This window comes from Talpa occidentalis, unplaced genomic scaffold (assembly GCF_014898055.3).
Source record: "Talpa occidentalis isolate TD23 unplaced genomic scaffold, MPIMG_talOcc4v2.1 talOcc4.16, whole genome shotgun sequence".
Classification (NCBI taxonomy): Eukaryota; Metazoa; Chordata; class Mammalia; order Eulipotyphla; family Talpidae; genus Talpa; species Talpa occidentalis.
In genome coordinates, this window is record NW_023601653.1 from 55,121,710 (window position 1) to 55,145,134 (window position 23,425).

Here is a 23,425-nt window from a genome sequence, read left to right on the forward strand (position 1 = left end):
CATGTGTGGGGGTAGAGGGCGTATGGGCAACCTCTATACCTTCCTCTGAATTTTGCTGTGAACCTAAAACTGATCTAAAGAAATAGTCTTTAAGTGAAATGGTAACTATAGAAAGTCTCAGGACAACAACAAAATCATAGAAAATGTTGTGACTGAGATTTGGGGGGTTGCTTGGGAGGAGAGATACAAAGATGGATAGAATTTAGGAACTTTTATGATGTGAGGGAAGAATTATTTGAAAAATTGAAATCTTTCAGAAAGACTCTGGACGCCAAAGCACACTGCGGTAATTGCTTTTATTTGTTCAGGGGCTCATATTGCAAGCATTAAGCCAAGTGCGGGCTTTGATTCTGTGAGCCCAGATTCACATATTTAGGAGGATAAAAGCAGATTGAGATCCATGTATGTGGGTGAGAACTAAAGGCTCGTGGTTAATCACATTGTAGTTTTTAAGTGTCTACATCCTAGAAGCCTGAAGTCACAGATCTTTGAGGTCCTTCTGGATGTTCCACAGGGTATCTGCACTTTTCTTGAGTTGAGCAACCTCATCATCCTTCAGCTTCTGGTTGATAACACTGGTTAATCCACGAGCATTCAGGATACATGGGAGGCTCAGGAAGACTTCATTCTCAATGCCATACATCCCCTGCCACAACAAGAAAAGTGTTAAGATAGAGAAATTAATCCAGAGGCAAGAAAGATCAGAGGCCCTAGGTTTCAACAGAAAAGATTGGTAGAAAACCTGATTTTCATCATCCATAGGCCTATGTGTCCCTAATAATTAATTTTTAGGGTTTTGTACATAGATTATAACAATATACACTATGATAAAACTAGAAATTTATAAGGAAATATTAAATACTTTATAGAAGTACATTTTTCTTTCTGCTTAGGAACTTTAATAACATTTTATATGTCTTTAAATTATACTGTATTTGTGGTTTTTAATGCACTACTTTTCATGAAATCCCTAGTTTCTTAAAATTCTTTAGTTAAGGAGGTGGTGGTTGACCTGCACAGTCCAGAACAGCAATCATAGGCTACTCAGAGGCAAGATTCTTTCAACATGCAAGAGTTGCTGGAGGAAAGATAGTATAATTTCCAGAACACTTTATTTAGCAGGTTACTTTATTATGTAAAGCTTTTAACTTCCAAAAGTTTTGTATATACGGCAGAGTAGAGAATGAATCATTATAGACATACTCTGAGATTTAGACATCATCTTTATTTTTGAAAATGTTGCTGTAGTATTTTAAAAATAACCTTACATATTTTATCCATAAATACTTCTATAGTTATCTCTTTTACTTGCTTCTTCTAATGTATTACATTTCCACTTCATTTTTTCCTCCCTGCCATTGACTTGTAGGAAACAAGTTATCTTAGATAATTTTGTAGTACAATTTTAGTTGTATTTAAAAACAATTGCTACATAAATTGTTCTGGTTTTTGAATCAAACTAAATTTGCTAAGGTATTAAGTGCTACATCAAAGCATCCTACAGTTTAATACTATATATGGTTATATAGCTTAATACTGTATGTATCATTAAGCTATACTGTTTAATGAGCCAAGCTACATAGCTAAATTACATAGTTTAACATTGTATATATAAACTATATAGTTTAAAATAATACTTATTCAATGATATATTTTGAGCATGTGCTGAATAAAATGCAGAGTTAATAATTAATTTGCCTTGTCATACAAGAGAGAATTATTAAAATTTATTTTATTGGATTCTTGGACCCACCCACAAGCTTGCGGGGTCACATGCTTTGTTGTCCCGGACTTCTATTAGAAAAGGAAGAATTTCTATAAAACTTTAAAATGCACAAATAACTGTGACCTGAGACTTTATTTTGCCTACTTTGAATGAACATTTTTTTAATAGAATTCATTACTAGAAATCATATTATAGATTATTTTATTATAGATATATTTTACCTTCACCATTGTTGACACTGGATGAATCCTAGACAGATTTTGAACATGGATTCAATGAGATCAGCCACACTTAATCCAATAGCCCAGTTGGTGTATCCTTTTAGCTTAATGACCTCATAGGCACTAGAGTAAAAAAAAAAAAATCATGAGAGATCATTGAAACCAGAATTTATGTTTAACTCCTTTTTGCTTATTAACTGCTATTTTGAGTAAATTATTTAGCCTTTCTTGTCTTCTGTGAATTTCTTTCCTAAGTTTGTTAAATGAGCTAATATATATATGCAAAGTGTTTAAAATTGTGAACATTTCATGGTAGTGCTATATATACATGTGCTGGTAAGTTTAAATAATTTTTTGTACACATGAATGTTTATAGTTACAGCGGTAAAAGTGTTCGCTTTCCAACCAGTCTTTTTATTATAAACATGAACATTTCCAAAGATATTAATGAAGTCAGTAAACAGTAAAAGAAAACGGACTTCACATTTAAAGGACAAACGATACCTTGATTTTGAGGTCCCACTTACCACGGTCACCTAAAATACTATGACCAACTAACTTAAGAACAAAGTGATAACAATACCTTCCCTGGAAACTTTCTGAGCACAAACTGTATATCTCAGAATTCACAAAGGTTACCAAAACAAACACAATCTGATTGCAGAATTGAAACTAGCAGAGGGGGAGGATGTAGGGAAGTGAGCAAAGTGGGGAGAGACCCAGTGTACTGTGTGGGGCTTTTTGGTGACATAGCTTTTTGTCTTAGCTAAGCCTGTTAAGCTGGTATCTGAAGTCATGTGAATTACTCAGTCATGCCAGGCCTCTCCTGATAGACATGAGAAGTATACGCATTGTTCTTTAACTTCTTTTTGGCTTTTATCTCTTATCGAAAAAACTCTATGCAAATAATGGCTAACATTTATTGAATGCTTACCAATGAAATGTGTGTGCATATAGGTGTGTGCGCTTTTACTCCACTTTTACAATAATTCTATTACCATGTGTTTACAAAAAGGAAAACTGAGATTCAACTTTAAAAGTTAATGCTTCCTCAACACTCTGTAGTCAGTAAGTGTGGGTGCTGTGATAGTAAGTCAAGCCCATACAACACAATGTCAGCAGTCAGCAGGGATTTTAGGCAATGAGCCGAATAGTGTCTAGGTTAGTTTTCCAGTTAAAGTCAAAGTTAGTTTTTCAATAGGAGACCATTTGAAAGCCCTTCTTACTTGTTAATTCCATGTGTTAGTCTTGTTACCTCTACAACTGAGCTTCTCCAGAAAGAAAATATTTGCTTTGTCCAAGGGGACTGGCATAGCAAGTATGACCAGTGTGAGTTAGTCTTCTCTGTTTTCAGAAGACAATGGCTGCATACTTACTATATTCAGAGTTTATCTGAGCAGACAGTCTCAAAAGTTGTTCATCATTTTATCCAAGTAAAGATGAAATACATTGTCCTAGATCAAGACCCCTTTCCTTTTACCTTTCAACCACCATCTTATGCACTTCCTTCCAGTTTTCACTATCATTATCTGTCCCCATTGCCGGATTCAGCTCTTGGAGAGAAACACCTGCCACATTTACACCACTCCATACTGCCACTGTGAAAACAAACCAAAAAAAAAAAAAGCATTATTTTATGTATTTCTGACACTTTTTAAAAATCCTTCTGATTTGTGAAATCACAAGGGTATAGCAAACTTTTGGTGTGAGGAATTTTTAATCTTCCTTCCACTTATTTTCCTATTATAAGCTCATTTCTTCCGGAATTAAGTGGAAAAAAAAATTCTTGGATAAGACCTAAATATCATTTAATTATCTTTAGATTTCCTAATGCCACAGATTCAACCTATTTCTCAACACATACTCCATGTAACTACTATGAGCTTTTCTGGTCTTAACTGAATCACATTTCCTCCTAAGAGGGCCTCCACAGACAGGGCAAAAGCATCTCCGTGATTGACTATATCTTCTGGAGATTTTGATGCACCAAAACAATCCCCTTACCTACTCTTAACGCCTCCTATGCAGTCAAATATATGCTGAAGATGTAGGTGTGCAAAGATGAGTGAAGACATGAGGTGTGGCACGGGCAAGCTAAGAACCCTCTGGAGAAACTGGCAAAGGAAACTAAAGCAATCGAATGAGTTCTCACAGAGGCATGGAGAGGGTGCAATAAAAGTTAAGGGTCCACTTAACGTAAAGGAAAAGAGTTATCAGAGGGGCTACCAAAAACAGGCATTTGAAATGGACCCTGAAATGTAAGTATGTGTTTCCAAGGACCTTTGGAGAACACTGTGGACTCAGGAAGTAAAGGGGCAGGGGTAGAGTCTAGCATGGCTGGAATCAGTGAGGCAGGGCATATAAGACCCCTTGTAAATCCACAACTTTTGTGAATTCAAGTAACTGTGGAAAGAACTAGGGCATTCATCCTACCAAAAGCAATATACAGATTCAATGCTATTCCAATCAAAATTTCAATGTCATTCTTCAAAGAAATAGAACAATTATTGATGAAATTCATATGGAATCACCAAAAACCCCGAATAAAAAAAAAGAAGGAAATGGAGGCATCACACTCCCAGACTTCAAACTATACTACAAAGCCATAATCATCAAAACTGCATGGTATTGGAACAAGAACAGACATACAGACCAATGGAATCGAATAGAAAATCCAGAAATAAACCCACAGATTTATGGTCAACTAATCTTTGACAAAGGAGCAAAGACTATGCAGTGGAGCAAAGAAAGTTTGTTCAATAAATGGTGCTGGGAAAACTGGGTCGCTACATGCAAAAGAATGAAGCTTGACCACTACCTCACACCATACACAAAAATCAACTCAAAATGGATTAAAGAACTAGACATAAGACCTGAAACCATAAAATACATAGAAGGAAATATAGGCGAAACACTACGTGATTTGCACATCAAAGACATCTTTACAGACACATCACCCAAAGCAGTGATAGTGAAGGCAAAGATAAACAGCTGGGACTACATCAAATTGAAGAGCTTCTGCACAGCAAAAGAGACAATAATAAAAACAAAGAGAAACCCCACCAACTGGGAGAACATTTTTGCACCCAACACTAATGATAAAGGACTGATCACAAAAATCTGCAAAGAGCTGATGAGACTCAACAACAACAAAGAAAAGAATCCAGTCAAAAAATGGGCAGAAGAGCTAAAAAGAAACTTCTCTGAAGAGGAAATGCAAATGGCCAACAGGCATATGAAAAAATGTTCAACATCACTTGTCATCAGGGAAATGCAAATCAAAACTACCATGAGATACCATATCACACCAGTGAGAATGGCACATATTAAAAAAAACTAGCAACAACAAATGTTGGCGAGGGTGTGGAGAAAAAGGAACTCTCCTGCACTGTTGGTGGGAGTGCAAACTGGTCCAACCACTGTGGAGAGCTGTGTGGAGATTTCTGGACCTACTAAACATAGAGCTTCCATATGATCCAGCAATTCCACTCCTAGGTATTTACCCAAAGGACACAGAAACATCAATTCCAAAGAACACCTGCACCCCTATGTTTATAGCAGCACTATTTACAATAGCTAAGCTTTGGAAACAGCCCAAATGCCCAAAAATAGATGACTGGATCAAGAAGATGTGGTACATATATACCATGGAATATTACTCAGCATTCAAAAAAGATAAGCACATGCAATTTGCAGCAACATGGATGGCGCTGGAAGGGATCATGCTCAGCGAAATAAGCCAAAAAGAAAAAGAAAAATACCGGATGGTCTCACTCATAGCAGGAATCTAGAAAACTTAAATAAGGGACCAGGAAAATGAATATAAGAAAGTGAAAATCAAAATCAACAAAAAACTATGAACCAGAGACACTTTTTGGGGGTGGGGGGGCGGGAGGGGAAGGATTGGGGTCAGAATGGGGCGTTTGCAATTGTATGGGGGAATATAAAAATAAAATTTATTATAAAAACAAAACAAAACAAAAAAAAAAAGAACTAGGGCATTGCCATGGTTCTGATGAAAACTATGAGATCCATATAATTATGCCTAAGTGAGCATGGTTTAATTCTCTTTCATGCCATGTACACAATATAGATCAATGTGGGAAAGGCAAAACTTGATGTTTTGACAAAATGATAGCTTAATGAGTGAACAGAACATTAACTAGGAGTCAGTTATGCCACTAACTAGCGAAAGGATCTTCAGCAAGGCACTGTGTCTGCTTGTGTCAATTTTTAACCCATTAGAAGGAAAGTCTTCAACTAGATGACATGTAATATCACTTCCAGATCTGTGGGTCTAGTAACTCTGTAATTGTAATAACTAGCATCTATTGAACTCTCATTATACACCAGTTACTGTACTAATTACTTTCTAGATACACCAATTATTATATATAAATGACAAATCTTTGGATATAAGGACTCTTGAATGAAAATGTGTCAGAAAAAAACAGCATTAATATATAAGAATGCATGAAAACAATGTGAAGCCAGCTTCTTATAATACCATGTAAGGCCTTCACTAAAATCACATTACACACTCATACTAAATTCAAAGGAAAATTTACACCTTAACCTTTTAAGGAAAAACTAGGGAAAAAATAGTCTTTGCATACAGGCAGATTTAGTAAAATGAAGATTATCATTATTATTGATAGTAAAATGGATTATTATGGCTTTAAACTGTAAGCCCATTCAATGAATTTTGGCTTAATAAATAGGTTTAGAATTATAAAATACAATCAGATTTGTTCAGAAATATTTTTAATAAAAAACTTTGGATTTTGGAACAGAAATATTGATTTAAATGAAAAGAAACATTAAAGAAAGCATTATAAAAAAGAAATAGAAGTGTGATACAATTTTAATGTTGTTTGCTTCTAATAATGACTCATTTATGCCTACTGACTACTTGAATTTCTAAAGAAAATATTTGAGAGATTTCTCAAGTGGTCTCTTTCTACTTAAGTGGTTCACCTATGATAAAAAATCAGGTTTTTATTCTAGACTAGTTGACACTGCTGATTGAAAAGTTTGTTACCCATTTCATTTCTCCAATAAAACAATGGATATAACAGTGCTGCAGAGGGCCTAGAAGCGAAATTATACCAGGAGCATGAGCACACCTATGCCCAGACCTTGGTTTCTAAATACTATTCTCCCTGAAAGGAAAACAGGGCTCATGGGAGAAAAAAGCCGATCCCGCAATGGGAAAGCAGAAAGAGGCACCTGGCGCCTTTGTTGTCCAACAAGGAAGGGTTCAGTGATAAAACTTGTCAAAAAGAGACAGAGGTCAGCTTGAAGAGTCTGCTATTGGCCAAAGCTGGGATGATTTGTGTACTATAAATATAGTGGCAGAACATTTATAAAATCAAATAAAAATCTGAGTCAACATTGATATAAATGTGTGAATAAAAATGGGAAAGAGAAAGTTCTCTTAAAACACAATGCAATTAATAAATATAGAGGAAATATGAAATTAGAATATTTGACAATCACAATACTTTATTAACCAAGAATCATGAATGAATATTAAGCTTAGTAGGCAAAAAACTGATAAGGAATCAGATATTCCCCCAGTCAGTATCAAAGTATGCCCCCACAAATTACTTTTTGTAATGTAAAGTATATGAATATATAAAAATAAATTTTAAACCAATCCCAAATATCACTATAGCAAGAACAGTACTGAAAGTATATAGTCTATATTTTCAATTATTTTTACCACTTGAGTCGCCATGTTCTCCCAAAATCCATCCATGGCAGCTGCTGGGATGAATGCCAAGTTTTTCAGCCATGAGATAGCGAAATCTAGCAGAATCCAGATTACACCCACTTCCAATCACACGGTGCTTGGGTAATCCACTTAGTTTCCAGGTAACATATGTGAGAATATCCACTAAAATTTTTAGAATAGCATAGGTAAGTAAATCAAAACTTTTCAAGTGCTGTGTCAATGAGCAGATGCCTGGCTTCCTCCTCCCCTCCCCCAGCCCGGGAATGATTGGCTAGAAAGATGTAAATACTTTGACTTTTCATAGTTAGCAATAAGGGGGATGAAAGAGATGAGAAAGTATTTAAGTCTTTTTTTTTTAAAAAAGATTTATTTATACAAGCACTGGGTACAGTCAGAGGCGCAGGAGGGTGAGAGGATTCACCAGAGCCAGAGCGGAGAACAGAAGAGGCAGAGTGACGAAGAACACTGCTGAGGGGAGCAGCGTGAGGCAGGAGAGGTCTGCGCGCCATGTGGGACCCTCGCCTGGAGGCCTGGGATGGAACCGGTGCTGCAGAGGCTGCGGGCAGCTTCTCAACCCAGCACTCAACCTCTGCACCACCGGGGAGGCCCGAAAGTATTTAAGTCTTATGCTGAGATATTGTAAAATATGAGAAGTGCAATTCTGTAGTTTTGTATTTATGTTATTGAAACAAGAATACACGAGATCCTTGCAGATTAATTAACTTATTATATGTGGAAATAAAGAGAAAAAGGATTGAGTGAGATCATCACTTATGCTTCTTCTCATTCTAACACTGCATGACTGTGAGGTCTGTCATCATAAACCAAAAGCCGTCAGTTACTAATTACCAAGTATGCCACTATAAAATTTCCTGGGCACATGGTAAGAATTCTATAAACTATTAGAACAATACAGGGCATTAAGATTTTTTTTACTGTTTAATGGCAGCGCCTCTATGACAGAATCTTACTCTGCTTCGGCATAGCCCTGAGACCCCAGAACATAAAACCTGTTGCTCTAGAGAGGATAATAGCACTTATAATATAAGCTGTTGGGGAAAAAAAAAAAAAAGGTAGAAAAATATGCACACAGGAAGACAAGGGCTTCATCTCGCAGTCTCCACCTCAGATATAGACACCACTCAGTTTAAGGTCGTTTTGGACTTGGCATAAACTCTCCCTTGAAAAAGTTGTATAACTAGGACCTCCCTGGTGATGCAAGGGGTTAAGACGCAGCACTGGAAGCTATCCACTGCAGCACAAGTTCGATCCTCGGCCTGGGATCTACCCACATTGGCACAGGAGACCTGTCCTGACTCACCCGCTGCTCCCCTCAGCAGTGTATTTCAGTAGATCCACCTGTTCTATTCCTCACTCTGTCTGTGGTGAATCCTCTCACCCCCACACCTCTGGCCTATACCCCAGTACTTGTACGCAAAAATAAATAAATCTTTAAAAAAAAGTTGTATAACCAGTAACCAGTTTTAATAACCCCTGGGCTGGCTATGACAACTTCATATGTACCAACTATTTGTCATTTCTATTCTACATCAATCTGCCATTAGATATTTATGAGGTGTTTTAGGTACAAGATCAAATTATTCGTTTCAATTCTGGATTGTAGAGAATAAAGAATAATAAGAAAATAATCTCTGTTCTTGCTGGCTCCCAACACTCAATATTACAGGACCTATAAGGATTCTCTGGGTTCTTTTTCACAATCTTTCTCTATTGAAGTGTCAGATATCTGTTTTACCATTTTATCAATGTTAAAATGGTACGATGCTCACTGAAAAACAGTATGTTTCATGGAAAATTATAGACCAAAAAGTGTCAGATAATGAATTTAACTGGTCAGACCGAAAAAAGAAATGCAATTATTTTTAACCAGCAGTACTAATGGTTATTCTGCAAATGTTGATTTGGCAATGAAGGCAGCTTCTAAATTTCATCATTTGGTATTAGCATGTATTTACCTATCAATACAGTCTATTTCTAGCTTTAAAACCAGACTGATTAATGTCTTTCTTAAACTCTTCTCAAAAATCAATCTGATTCTATCCTGCAGAGTTTTAGAGATATGGATACTAGAATGAATTTTCTGGAAAACAGGAGGTCAAATATGCTAGAATGTTTCCTACAAATTGAAGCCACATTTCAACCTTTCATTATGCATCCCAAGATAATCTTTAAGAAAATTTGGACGCTTTTAAACTTTTCAACAAACCCAGATGAAACAAACAGATGACACTGCTTTATATAAAACTCTTTTCATATTTTTAAACATTTGGCCTGGGACAGAGCCATTTGTTTAGCAAACAGTACTCTTGTGGCCAATAACAGAAGACACATGAATGGCTTCTGCTGTGAATACTAGAACAGATTTTTTGTAAGTTCCAAAAAAGCAAAATAAAACAGAACCCCAAAACACCAAATTTCACAGAACGGAATCTTGAAGCATCAAAACATCACCTGGGTTGGAGACCACAATGATGATGCAATTAGGGCTGTACTTGACAATCTGAGGGATAATAAACTTGAAGACATTCACATTCCTCTGCACCAGATTGAGACGACTTTCTCCCTCCTGCTGGCGGACTCCTGCGGTTACCACCACTATCTTAGAGTTGGAGGTCACAGAGTAATCTGGATGAAGAAGGAAAAAGGTACTTCAAATATACCTTCTCATCAGAACATGAAACCTAAATGTACATAAGCTTCTATGATAGAACTTATCTGAGAACCTGTTTTCTGTATTAGAAGATTTTGAAGCACAATTCTCCAGTTGCCTCTTCCTCATTGAGCTATATGGAAACCTCCAACCATAGACTTGACATAGAGAATGTATCAAAGAAATTAAAAAGGTCCTAGTGATGTTTCTGACTAACAAATTCAAAATGCTGACTTTAGAGAATACTGGATTGTCAATAGGAACAGGTGTCTCCAAGGTTTGCTGTGTTGATGCAGTTTGTGAAGGCTCAGGAAGGCACTAAAGTGTTTGCGTCTAGAAATTGATTTCTAATAGTCAACCTTTAAAGGAAGTTTTTTTTTCACTTTTAGCAGTGAGTTTCTCTGGGGAGTATTTTTCCCTCAAGGAAGTGTGTCCTTTCCCAAAATACAGACATTATGATTTGATGTGATGTGATCTGATGCTTACACATTTGATGTTTGCACATAGCAAACTGTGTTGCTATTTGCCTTTTGAGTTATTAATACTTTCATCAGTTTCCTCTGCCATAAAATGGAGATAACTGGGTCCACTGCTCATAAGGTTGTTGGGAAGATGAGGTGAGATACGCAAATCTTCCAGAGCCCAGAATACCAATACTCGAGTGCATAACAGTTATCAGGACTCATATTGTCAAACTCAGATGTCTACATCTTCAGGCATGTCACAATGGGGTGGCAGTGTTGGTGTATCTGCTAAGTAGAATAGAGATGGCCAGAATATAGGTTTGTCTCATTTCTTCAAGGCACTCCAATTGCACTGTGCAAATTTTTCCTGTCTAAGACATTCCTATTCTCAGATATGCACATTATGATACAATTTCCAAAAATGTTATATACCAAATATGTTGAAGGCATATGAAGAAGAATTATACAGGTAACACTAGTGGTTTCGTACTCAGGAAAAAAGAAGAAAATGTCAACATCAGGTTCACCAGGATGAAGACTGATTTTATATCAGTGAGGACATCAGATTCTTATTAGACCACTCTGGGCATGAAATGAAGCTACCTTTATCCGCCACGATTTTAGGTGTCTGAAGAAATAAGCTGCCATGCTGCAGATCCATCATTTCTCCTTTGAGTTTATCTTCCAAAACATCCACAAGGGCCAGTTCATCTGCCAGAGACTATAAAGACAAAAACAGGTGTTGATATATCCAAGGTCATTGTGAAGCCTCAGCTCACATGCAACAGAGCCCCCTTGAAATGGCACAGTGCCAATGTCAAACACCTAGAGGATTTTACCATGGGGTTAGGGGTGCTCTTTAAACAAATTTATCACAAAAACTTTTGACTAATAAATTACTAAAACTTAAGCAGTGAATTTTTAGAATTTCATTTCCTAGCACTCAACTAGGATCCAAATAGCATGCTGTGTCACCTTAAAAATACGCAGGCCTGAAAGTGTCCTGAAAGAATTCTCTGGGTTCAGCGGTTGCTTCAGGCAGACCAGTCTTCACTTTTATGGAGGGTGGTGCTGAAGATTCAACCAGATCCACAGACACCTTTGGGCAGTATATGCCCCTAGTTTGGAGGGCTTCTGAGGGGCAGATTTGGTTTAAACAACCAAGAGTTTGAGTTTACTTTGTATTTGTAGTAGGATTTGAAGCCCGAGTTGAAGCTGAAATGCTCAGGTTAGATTTAACCAACTGAAATGTGTCACTGGGGAAAGGTACAGGTGTCTTATAGGTACAGGTACAGTAGTCCAGGACCAGTAGATTCTCCATATATGATCTACCAATCTTGCCTCATCTCAGAGTTCTCTTGTTTTCTTGTCCCATTGTCATTTTCTGCCACCCATCCAAAACAAAACCTTAAGTCAGAAAGAATACCATTTTATCTTCATCTACTATTATCATGTTCCACGAAACATGCTTTATGTGTAACATGTTATATTTATGTGTTCTCTTAAGTCTGCATAAATAGTGGGGCATAAAAATAAAGCCCTGGGCCTCCTTGGTGGCGCAGGGGTTAAAGACAGCACTATCAAGCTACCGCCAGCCACTGCAGCACAAGTTCGATCCACTGCCTGCTAGGAAGCAACCCACATGGCACAGGAGACCTCTCCTGCCTCACCGGCTGCTCCCCTCAGCAGTGTTTTCGCTCTGTCTCCTTGTTCTGCTCCCTGGTCTGTCTCTGGTGAATCCTCTCACCCTCCTGCACACCTCTGGCCTGTACCCTAGTTCTTGTGTACATAAATAAATATATCTTAATAATAATAATAAAAAAGGAACCCTCAGAAGGAAGCTTACTGTTGCTCACTTGAAGTTAGACAGCTGTAGGGATTCTAAAAAACAGTCGATCTGCCTGTTCTACTCCCCACTCTCTTTGGTGAATCCTCTAAACCCCCACACCTCTGGCCTACCTATACCCCAATTCTTGTATACACAAATAATCTTTAAAAAAATATTTAAAAGTTCTGAAAAATACTTATCCCTTCCATTGCAATATCATTCAAGCCTTACTTTTACTGTTTTTAGAGCCTCGAGCAAAATCATCAGCTTGATATACCAATACTGGAGCTGGCTTAACATGAAAATACCTCTTTCAAGGAGAATGGTGATTGGCTATACAAATGGAGGGTGTTGATGTGCAACAGGGTAGGTAAATATCGGGGCTCAGAAAGTGCTTTAAAGGACTAGGTTGAGTAGAGTAGGATGGAATAGGAGATGTCAGAAAGGTGCTGACCAGTGAGAAGCAGAGAGACAGCCAATAAGAAAACTTGACCTACTTTAGCTTGCCAGCAAAAGCAGGTCCCTCTCTGTAGCTCAGGAATGAGCACCATCCCCATTTTCTAGAATCCCTACAGCTGTCTAACCTCAAGTGAGCAATAGTAGGCTTCCTTCTGAGGTTTTTTTTTTTATTAAGATTTATTTATGTACACAAGAACTGGGGTACAGGCCAGAGGTGTAGGAGGGTGGGAGGATTCACCAGAGACAGAGCAGGGAGCAGAACAGGCAGACAGACTGAAAATACCGCTGAGGGGAGCAATGGGTGAGTCAGAAGAGGTCTGCTGTGCCATATGGGTAGCTTCCTGGCCAGCCGGCGATTGAATGGGCACTGCAGAGACTGCAGACAGCTTCATAGTGCTGCGTTCAACCGGCTGCGACACCAGGGAGGCCCCCTCCTGAGGGTTTCTATAAGACCTCAGCCTCCTTGTAAGGGAGGACTCTGGTCTTCATTGCAAACAACTCTTTTCCTAACTGCAAAAATCACCATTTTGTGAGCTGGGATTTCAAGGGATGTATTTTTCTCATCCCCAACTACTAGCATTGTATTTCATCCATTTTTATTTCAACACAGGTTTTGACACTTTTGAAACAGTTTGTTCCTCTTGCAGCCTCTGACATCACACAGAACTCTCATTTGTGTTTTCTTTAGCTCTAAAAGAATGTAATATAACTTAATAATAGCCAGTAACCTTCTGTCAAGGAACTAGACTGCTAGGAATATCACTCTTATTTTAGTAACATCACATGTGCGATACTGAAGTCAACAGGGCAAAGCAGTTTGGGGCTTAAGTGGAAAAGGATGTCACAGGATCTCAGAGCCTCTCTTTTGTTTCAGTGGGTGTTCAGAATTGGCTGAGAAGTGCATACTCAGCTGGTGAGGAAGGAAGAGATCCAACACTCTAACAAAAATAATTGAAGTGCTGAATTTAGCTGCATTTGCATCACTGAACATGCCCCCAGGGTGAAGGCAAACAGAAGAGGTGTGCGTAAGTACTGATGCCTTGAATAGCTTTCCCTCTTTAACACACATATTGAATATACCTTATATATTTCATTTAAGCTATACATATATTTAAAATACTTTTTGAAACAGCAAGCTTTAACAGCATAAGCAGTAACCTTATTAAAGAACCAGGTCAGTTAAAGTCTACAATATCACTGTTGAAACCTTATTTAACCTCCTACAGAAATGTCCTTAAACCTAAAGGTCTATGTGGACCAGACACAGCCAAGTCTGACTCTTGGTCCTCTTAGCTAATAAGGCACCACCACTGATATCTAGATATTCAGTGGTTGCAGTCATCTATTCAAGTGTTTGGCCTGCATGACATTTTGTGGAAGGAAAAGGCATAAATTTCCCCAAATAATTATGAAATGGACAAGCACTCTTGGCTCATTTTTTTTCCTCTAGAATGTCACTTCCATCTTATGTTAGATATTGTTTGTGTCTGTTTCTGAGCTTTTAGTCTACATTGATCTGTCTATTCTTGCACAAATACCAAATTTTAATTATGTCCGGCTTTTAAGCCAAATCCTGTGCTGCAAAGCTACTTGGCAGCATATGGCTGCCGTTATACTGCTACTTTTAATGCTCTTTTAACCACAAAAACTGGCTACAGCAAAGAGATGTGAGGATAGATACTTAAACCAAAAACAGATGGACAGAAAGACGAAGGGAACCTTGCAGGGAAGCTCTGTGAGACCATGCGAGGTCCACATTCAGAGTTCCTCTTGGCAGCCCTGTGACTAGTGGAACAGAAGTCATGTTTGGTAATAAAAATAATCAGAAAGAAGCTATGATAAAAGCTTAAAGTTTACTAGTAATAGTGGGAATATTCATTTAGTACAAAGTGTATATTCATTTATTAAACATGCCAGACATCACTCTACTAAACAGGAATACAGTAATGAGCATACTCAGCAAAGTCCCTGTTCATGTATCAGGAAGGGAATAGGAAATAAGCAATCTAGTTAAGATGATTTCTGATGGAAGTTATAAAGACCGTAAGACAGGGTGATGATACAGTTCCTGGGAGGAAAGTTTACTTTATATTTGATATAAAAGTGTGACATGAATGATGGGGAGGAGTCAATCTCATGAGGATCTAGGGTGAACATTCCAGGTGACAGCAAGTATAAAGGTTTAAGCAGAAATGAGCTTGGTGTTTTGGAGACAGAGAGCAGATGGTGGATTCTGGCAATACCACCACGCTGTATTGAAGGTGCCCCCTGAGTGGGTCATCACCTCATGCTGTGACACAGGTAGGGAGACAGAGAAATATAGGTGCCACCTCTCAGGATTTTAAGCAAGAACAGTGTGTGGGCACTGTCAAACTATTAGAAAATTTTAAGAAGCTACTATTGTTAGACAAGGTCACTATAGTTATTATGCAGGCAATTAGGGTGGAGAGTGGGCAAGAGAAGCAGGAAATACCTGAATCTTATGATATGAGACACTGCAGTGGGCTCTAGCTAGGGTGTGGTGTCCTCACCTCTCCTGTTCCTAGCTTCACTTGCTTTCTGGGGCCAAAGCAATGAGCAGTTTCAGTAAAGCACACCAGCAGTGGAATCAAACAACCTAGATCTGGCATGATCTATTTGATCTTTATCAAGCTGCTTAGTCTTTCTGAGTCAGTCTTTTTCCAGCAGTCATATATAGATGACATATATAAATGACAACACCCCCTACAGCTGTTGGGGAGAAATAAGAATAGGTAATGTCAAACACCACATGACCCAGCAGTGCTAATTTCCTTTCTCTATTAAATTAGTGTAGTTCCTAATCCTTTCTAAATATGAGTAACAATTTGAAACACTTTAATCCTTACCCATTAAAATAAGATGTAAACATTTAATTAGTCAAATGGTCTTGAAACAAGGCAATCATTTCTTCACAGCATCTAAACTGGATAATTCCTTCTGGACTAACAGCAGGGTCTGTTCCCTCAAACTCTTGAATTAGAGCAAAGTATTATGTAACTGCAGGTATGGTCTCAACTGAATTATTTACTGAAGAGGATTTTAAATTTACACCTAATTATAGAAGTATCCTTCTAGAATCACGATAGCTCAGATATACTTTCCTGAGAAGCCCAAATTTTGAGATTATCAGGAGGCCAGAAAGTCTATAGTGTTTCATAAATATACTATGTTTTTAACTGGCTAAATAGCAGCACAGGATGAAAGGAAGTTTGAGAGTCACTATGGTTAGAATTTTGGAATCCTGGGTTCAAAACACAGCTGCTTCCACCAGTATGTGACTGAGGGCAGCCCACGCCATCTCTCTGGGTCTTAGCTACTCATCTGAAAACACGGTACAAAGAGTTCCCATTTCTTGAGGTTGTTCTTTAGGATAAAGTATTTTAGTAAAAACACTTTCAGTGTGCTACACACTCAATGTTTTAAAAGAAACGTGAGCAGGAATACTTATTTTTACTGCCATGAGCAAGTGCTTATTTAAATTCCCTGTAAGTTGGCAGGCAGCTAGCCTAAATCACAGGCACCCAGTCAACTAAAACTAACTGGAAAAAAATGCAAATTATCAAGTTTTCATTGGTGCACATGACAAATTTTCATCAATGTCTTTGATAACTTTTTCTCAGTAAAGAAGCAGAATTTGTTACTTTAGCATTCTGCAAACAGAAATATGCTTGGCTTGGAGTTGTTCAGGCAGCATTCACACTGATACAAAGGGACAGTGTGCGGCAATTGCCTGCAGAAGGCAAGGCAGCATTTTTTGGGGGGGAAAGCTGCCTACATTTAAAGCAGGCTTCAGAAAGAACAAGGAATCAATTCATTGAGCTAAATTAAAAAAGGGCTCTTTTCTTTGAAGTCCTTGGACACTGAAGTAAACTAAATATGGTTTGACCTACAAGGGTGTGTATGTGTGTTGTGTGTATATACATGAGGCAAGACAGAAAGGTATGGTGGTATATAGGGAAAATACAATCTGGAAGAGTAGAAATGGTAATAGCACATTTCTAGCATTGTATCTCTTGATTATGTGAGAATACGTCTATTCTTAGGAAGTGGCCTGATGTCTGCACGTGTGGTTCAGAAATAAAACTGTATGTATGTATACGTACGTACACATACACACACACACACACATAAAAGATAAAGACAATAAAACAAAGTGTTCCAGGGCCTCCCTGGTGGCACAAGGGGTTAAGCACAGCACTGTGAAGCTGTCTGCAGCATGAGTTCCAGCCCTGGCCAGCCAGGGAGCTACCCACATGGTGCAGCAGATCTCTTCTGCCTCACTCGCTGCTCCCATCAGCAGTGTATTTCAGTCAGTCTGCCTGTTCTCCCCACTCTGTCTGGTGAATCCCCTCGCCCCACCCCCACTCCCTACCCCCCCACCTCTTGCCTGTAACCCCAGCTCTGTATGCATAAACAAATTAATCTTTAGCTAAAAAACCAAAATGCTCAGCATTGCTAAGTTTGGGTGAAGTGAATATAGAAGTCTCACCTTTTTTTTTTTTTTTTGCTATTCTTGCAAATTTTCTCTAAGTCTTAAATTATTTCAGAATAAAACTATTGGGTCAAAGTTTGAGAGGAATGATGGGATATTTCCAGCACCTCAGAAATCCACTGGGCAGATTATTTCTTAATTGTAGAGGGCGAAGGGAACTTTGCAGCAGAGAAATCTTAAGAGTCACCAATCCAACCCAAGCATTCTTGGGCGCTGTCAGTAATGGGACAAAATGAACATCATGTGCCCCCAGATGTGGTGTGTGGAAGGACATGAAATCACTAAGTCATAACTCCACCCTAAATTTTAACCTGATTAACCCCACCCTAAATTTTAACCTGAACAGAGTTACAAGAAAACATCAGATTAATGTGAATTGGGGGACATTCTACAAAACTGGCAAGGACTCTAAAAATGTGCATGACATGAGACAGAGAAAGGCTGAATTCTGAATTAAAGAAGAATAAGAAGGTGTCTCCCTGGTGGTGCAGGGGGTTAAGTTCAGCACTATGAAGCTATCAGCAGCCACTGCAGCATGTGTTTGATCCCTGCCCAGGGAGTTACCCACATGGCTCAGCAGACCTCTCCTATCTCACCGGCTGCTCCCCTCAGCAGTGTACTTCAGTAGATCTGCCTGTTCTGCTCCCCACTCGGTCTCTGGTGAATATTCTCACCCCCCACACCTTTGGCCTGAACCCCAGTTCTTGTATACATAAATAAATCTTTTTTAAAAAATGAGAGGAAGAAAAAAGACAATAAAGGAGAATGAGAAGAACCGACAAGTACATAAAACCATGATCTTGGATGAGGATGAACAGCTAAAAACATCCCTAAAGCAGCGGGAGAACTTTAAGTTTGGGTACTGTGTACAGACACTAACAATGTCAAGTTCCCTTGGTGTAGGAACTAGAGTGTGGCTACAGACTAAGAATACTACCTTAGTAGATGCCTGGGCATGTATTTAAAGGTGAAGTACCACATCTATAACTTACTTAAAATGATTCAGGGGAAAAACAAAAAAACATTTAAAGACCCAATGAAATAATGAAGTTCCTGTAGAGACTGTGCATGTGTTAAACTGTCATGTTCGGTGTCCCGAAATGTACCTTTCCCAGAATGCTGATGGCACAGGCCATACCAACTTGTCCAACACCCACTACAGTGATCTTATTGTTCGGGACCGTTGCCTTTTCTTCTGCAACTGGTGCAATCAGTTTTTCCTTAAGAGTTGCCATTGTGCACTGCAAGAAAAGAAAATCAAAACATTATAAGTATATTCACATATGAAAGCTAGGCAGTACAGTCCTTAGGATGTCACTCTTATAAACTGGGGTGACAGGTTAAGGGCCTAATGATATTTTAGAACATAGGCTATATTTAAAATAACCACATGACCATTTAATGGAGAATTTAATCAAGACAAAAATCTCCATGTAGTCTATTAGAATTGAGGTTCTCCTCTTCAGCCTGTGATTCCATGTTAGCATTTAACCAGTTGTTACAATTTTGTCTTAGAGTTGTTCACTTATTGGCTAAAAGGCATAATTATATTTAAATCAATTTGTTTCTATTCCCCTTATAAAGAATTGATGTGTAACTTTGTAAACTAACTGAAGGCCCAGTATAAACACACATATAAGCTTGGTCTGAAGGAATAAATTGCCAGTTATGACAATAATGTCTATAACTAGTGGTGATTATCATTCTTGGAAGTTAAGGACTAACTGGTTCTTCTACTTTCAGTCTCACTTAAAATGTGTTACAGTGTACTGTACACACACTATGTATTCTTAATAAATACAGTAACTATAAAATAGTCATGTTTATGCAAAATCTGTAAAAATCTTACTCTGAATTGCTTTTAAGTGCATGTTGGAAGCCTCTTGGAAAGTGGGTAGATACTTTCAGGGGCTCACATTAGGAGAATGAGCCTTGGAATCAGTTTCTTTTAGCCATTAAATAACAAACCAAAAAATAAAATTGAAGGCTCTTTGAAAACATTCAATATAGTAACACCGAATTTATCTCAGCTAGCAGATAAACAGCTATATTTTCTGGGAAATAAAAACAAGTGGTAAAACTTACTGAAAAAAAAAAAACTTATTCCACAGCAATTATTACCATACAAAAATATACCTTCTTAGAAAAGTGATACAGAGCAGAAGTAAGCTTCCTTCATACTATCACTTTTAACTGTAACCCATTATAATCACTATTATTTTAGTTTTCTTTTTACCCTTTGAGATTAATCCCATTGAGACTACTGTACTGTACCTGTTCCAAACTGTGCCCTGACCTCCCAGTCTATTCTTGTTTCTCATCTGCAAAGGACCAAGTAACAAAATCTAGCTTTGGCAACTGTATATGAAGTAAGAGTAAGGCTCTGAGTTGGGATAAAGTACTCGAATTCAGAGATAACTGTGTGACTGTAACTGTGTGACTGTTTTCTTCTCTTAACTAATTTTTCATACAAAAATATTTTCTCCAACGTATAGGGACTAGATCGAGGGTTATTTTTCCTTCACATTTTCCATTTTCTAACAAATGTGAAGGGAAAAAGAAATATCCAAAGTTTTCTTACAGGGAACAGATGACCTTCCAGTGAAATTCATACATAACCTGACCTTGAAGTGTATTCAGAGGATGCTATATTGCTTGTTGTTCAACAGAAATACAAATGCAATTTTTCTCCATTAAATTTATCTTAGTTGGTTTGTTTAAGATCTTCTAGGTATAAAGGGTACCAGTAAGACATGGAGAACAAAAATCCAGGCACTTTGCTATAGAAATGTAGGTTCTTTGGTCAGACAGACCTTTAAGCTAATTTTGGGAACTCAGAAATTAGTTTTGAGGCTTGAGCCCATAGAGATCCCCACACCCCCACAGATCTTCTGCAGAACAGTGCTTTTTTCTTTAATAGTTATGCTAAAATATTTTGTAAAATATGCATCTCTGTGCTACGTTCAGGAAGGTGGCCATGAGGAAAATCACCCTCCGATTCTGGTCCTTTATGTCCTCGCCCCTTCCTCCTCCCAGAAAATGTTTAAAAATGAATGCGTGTCGAATGTTCAGGGACTAAGGTCCCCTCTGCTGAATCTCTCTCAATTCTAACCCTTTAAAAGTCATCTTTTGCTATGGAATTCCTCCACGAAACCACTGCCCTCCCTCCCTCTCCCCGCCTCTCTCTCCAGGTTGCAGCTGCAGCGCTGGATTCGCCGCCCGCCCACAGGCCACCTCTTCCTCCTGGCGCAGGCGGCGGGGAGGGCAGGTCACAGGGGAGGCAGTGAGCACAGCTCTCCTAGGAGAAGGTCTCCAAGGAAAAGGCGAGGCCTTATTTACTCCGAACACCCACAACTAGCAAAGTAAACAAAGCATCAAGGAAAGAACCGGCCTGCAGACCCTGCAGACCCCCACGAAGGGCAGGTCGGCAGCTGGGTAAAGACCCGGGGCGCAAGGCCAAAGCTGCACAACATCCTTTGCCCTCATCCCCGCAAGCACCGGGACAGGTCGCCATCCCGGCAGTACGGGAGTTAAGTACTCAGGTTTCAGGTCAGTCTGCCTTCACCAGCCACCGGATTCCTTCTCTCTTCCCCCGAGTTTCGTAGGCATAAGTCGTGGCTCCCACCAGCAGGTGCCAGGTGCCCGGTACCAGGGCTGATGTGGCCTCCGCCAACCCATCCAGGCCCGGAGGGCCAGGGTTTTAGCTGCAATTGCAACAAGTCTCTTGCACGATAGAGGACAGACTGGAGGTGAGCCCTGCCGCGCTGCGGACAAAAGTGGGGTTCCGCTGCAGCCCCTTCGCTCCCTCTTCTGCCCCCCTGACGAGGGTACGGCAGCCTCCGCAAGCCCAAGGGTTGTTACAGAGCCCAAGGGTCGAGGGACGATGCTCAAGGATAAAAGCCCCGGAAGCTAGATATCTTTTTGGTCCTTCCCCCCCTTGAGACACAAGAACTCCCCTGCACGTCCTACCCGCTCTGCCTAGAAGTCGGGCTTCTGGGTCCTGAGCTGAAACTTACCCGGAGAGAGAAGACTCCTGAAACGCAGGACGAGTCGCGCGCGAAGAAGACAATGTCAGCTGCCCGCGTCTCCTCGGGCGCCTGATCTGCAAGGAGGCAGGAGGAGGCGGGGCCCAGCCCCTCTGCAGCCTCTTAGCTTTCTCTATTGTGATTGGAAACCCGAGCACCGCCTACCCCTCCCCTCGGCTCGCTCAATCCCCTTCAAGGACAAGGGCTCAGGCATGCACGCGCCCTTCCTCCCCAAATGAGGAGGTGACCTTCTGGCTGCAGAGGCGGCCTCTGCGCACTGCCAGCCTCACAGCTGATGGACTCTTCAACACCCGGACTGAGTTAGGGCTCAAACCAGGTCATCTTCCACTCTTGCGAACTTTCACACTATGTGCAGAAAGGTTTAGTCCAAATAGAAATACAACTTGATTCTGCATCCCAGGTCACATTTAAGAGGATGACTGCTCCTAGCTAAGATTTGGTGATGTGCTTCCCTGGACCAGTCCTGGCGCTTCTGCATATTTTAAAAAATATTTCTGAATTTGTAGCAACTCCATTATGAAGTTTGCTTGATGAAACGACTGTTTTTTTACACTTGAATTGAGCAAATAAGCATAGATTGTCTGTTAGTTGTCCAATAAGACCCGTGAGTCCTGCTGCCTGATCTCTGAATTTCCTTCCAAGTCTCCATCACCTCCAGCCTTGACCTTCTAGGGGGCCAGTAGGTAAGACATTGTTTCTGTTAGTGTCTGAGAAAGTGCAAAGCAGCATGGTGTGGTTTATGTGTCTTCACCCACCCCACTTCCTGGTACTTCCACAGTATTGGTGAATGAATGAATGATTATAAACAGTTAAGGTATTCTGAAGATTCAGCTATAGTTATTTTTGTTTTTATTTAAAATGCTTTCAAGTATAGCACTCTCATTAACTCTTTGTATGAGAAAGAGAATTCTGTTTGTTTTTCATACATAACTGTTAATCCTATAATTCCAGCTCAATACCTCCTCTAATTTCCTTTCAGTGCCAAGCATTGAAAGCACAAAGATTGTTACAGGGCAGGGAGAGGGGCAGCCCAGGGGACCACCCTGTTACAAGATGGCTGTAATACTGTGTCACCCAAAATGCTCCTGTTACAGGACAGGGAGAGGAGCAGCCCAAACCCCGCAAACCTGCCTATTCTAAATGGGTTCTGCCATCCACCACATCAACACAAAACATATGAGACTTTAATGGGAAGGAACTTTAATAAAACTAGGAAACAATACAGGTAAGGCAAAGAGTCTAGTTTCTAAATGAAGCACCCAAAGTTACCCGTCCCCTCGTGGGTAAAAGTCCATCCATATGGGATCGGCCCAGAGCAAGGCCCCAAAGCCTGCCACAAGTCTAAAGCATCTTCCAGTGGGGACCCACAGAAAAGGGTCAGAAACAACCAGACAAGCCCAGAAGGAAAAGAGCAAAATCAACATCAAGATAAAAGCTGCCATTGTCACCTCCCCACGGGTCTCACCCACATCTGTGTCACCCAGTCCACGACCAAAAGACAACCACAGTTTCTTCATGTGCCTCTAGGCTCCATGTGCCTCCTTTAGGTCTCCTTCTGGCTCCCTCCTGCTTCCTTCCTTCCTCAGTCTCCTCTGCAGCCTTTTCTCTCCCTGCTCAGCTCCATCCTCCATTTGGGTGGGGCAGGGAACCTGGAATCTCCCCCTTTCCTGGGACCACCCTGTTACACTCCCAGTTCAAAGGAGATAGACAAGTAAGCAAACTTTTTCAATTACAACACAATGTGATAAATGATAAGATTT

At 39.6% G+C, this 23,425-nt stretch overlaps 1 protein-coding gene across 1 annotated transcript; it reads right to left on the reverse strand.

The window, feature by feature from the left end:
- Positions 1–277: 277 nt before the first annotated feature.
- On the reverse strand, positions 278–21,747 carry LDHB (lactate dehydrogenase B). The gene is given in 9 exon segments (XM_037514249.2): positions 278–646; positions 1,948–1,991; positions 1,994–2,070; positions 3,428–3,545; positions 7,673–7,846; positions 10,157–10,330; positions 11,423–11,540; positions 18,726–18,860; positions 21,636–21,747. Coding segments are annotated over 8 exon segments (1,002 nt in total). The 5' UTR covers positions 18,855–18,860; positions 21,636–21,747; the 3' UTR covers positions 278–478.
- Between the last annotated feature and the right edge of the window lie 1,678 nt (positions 21,748–23,425).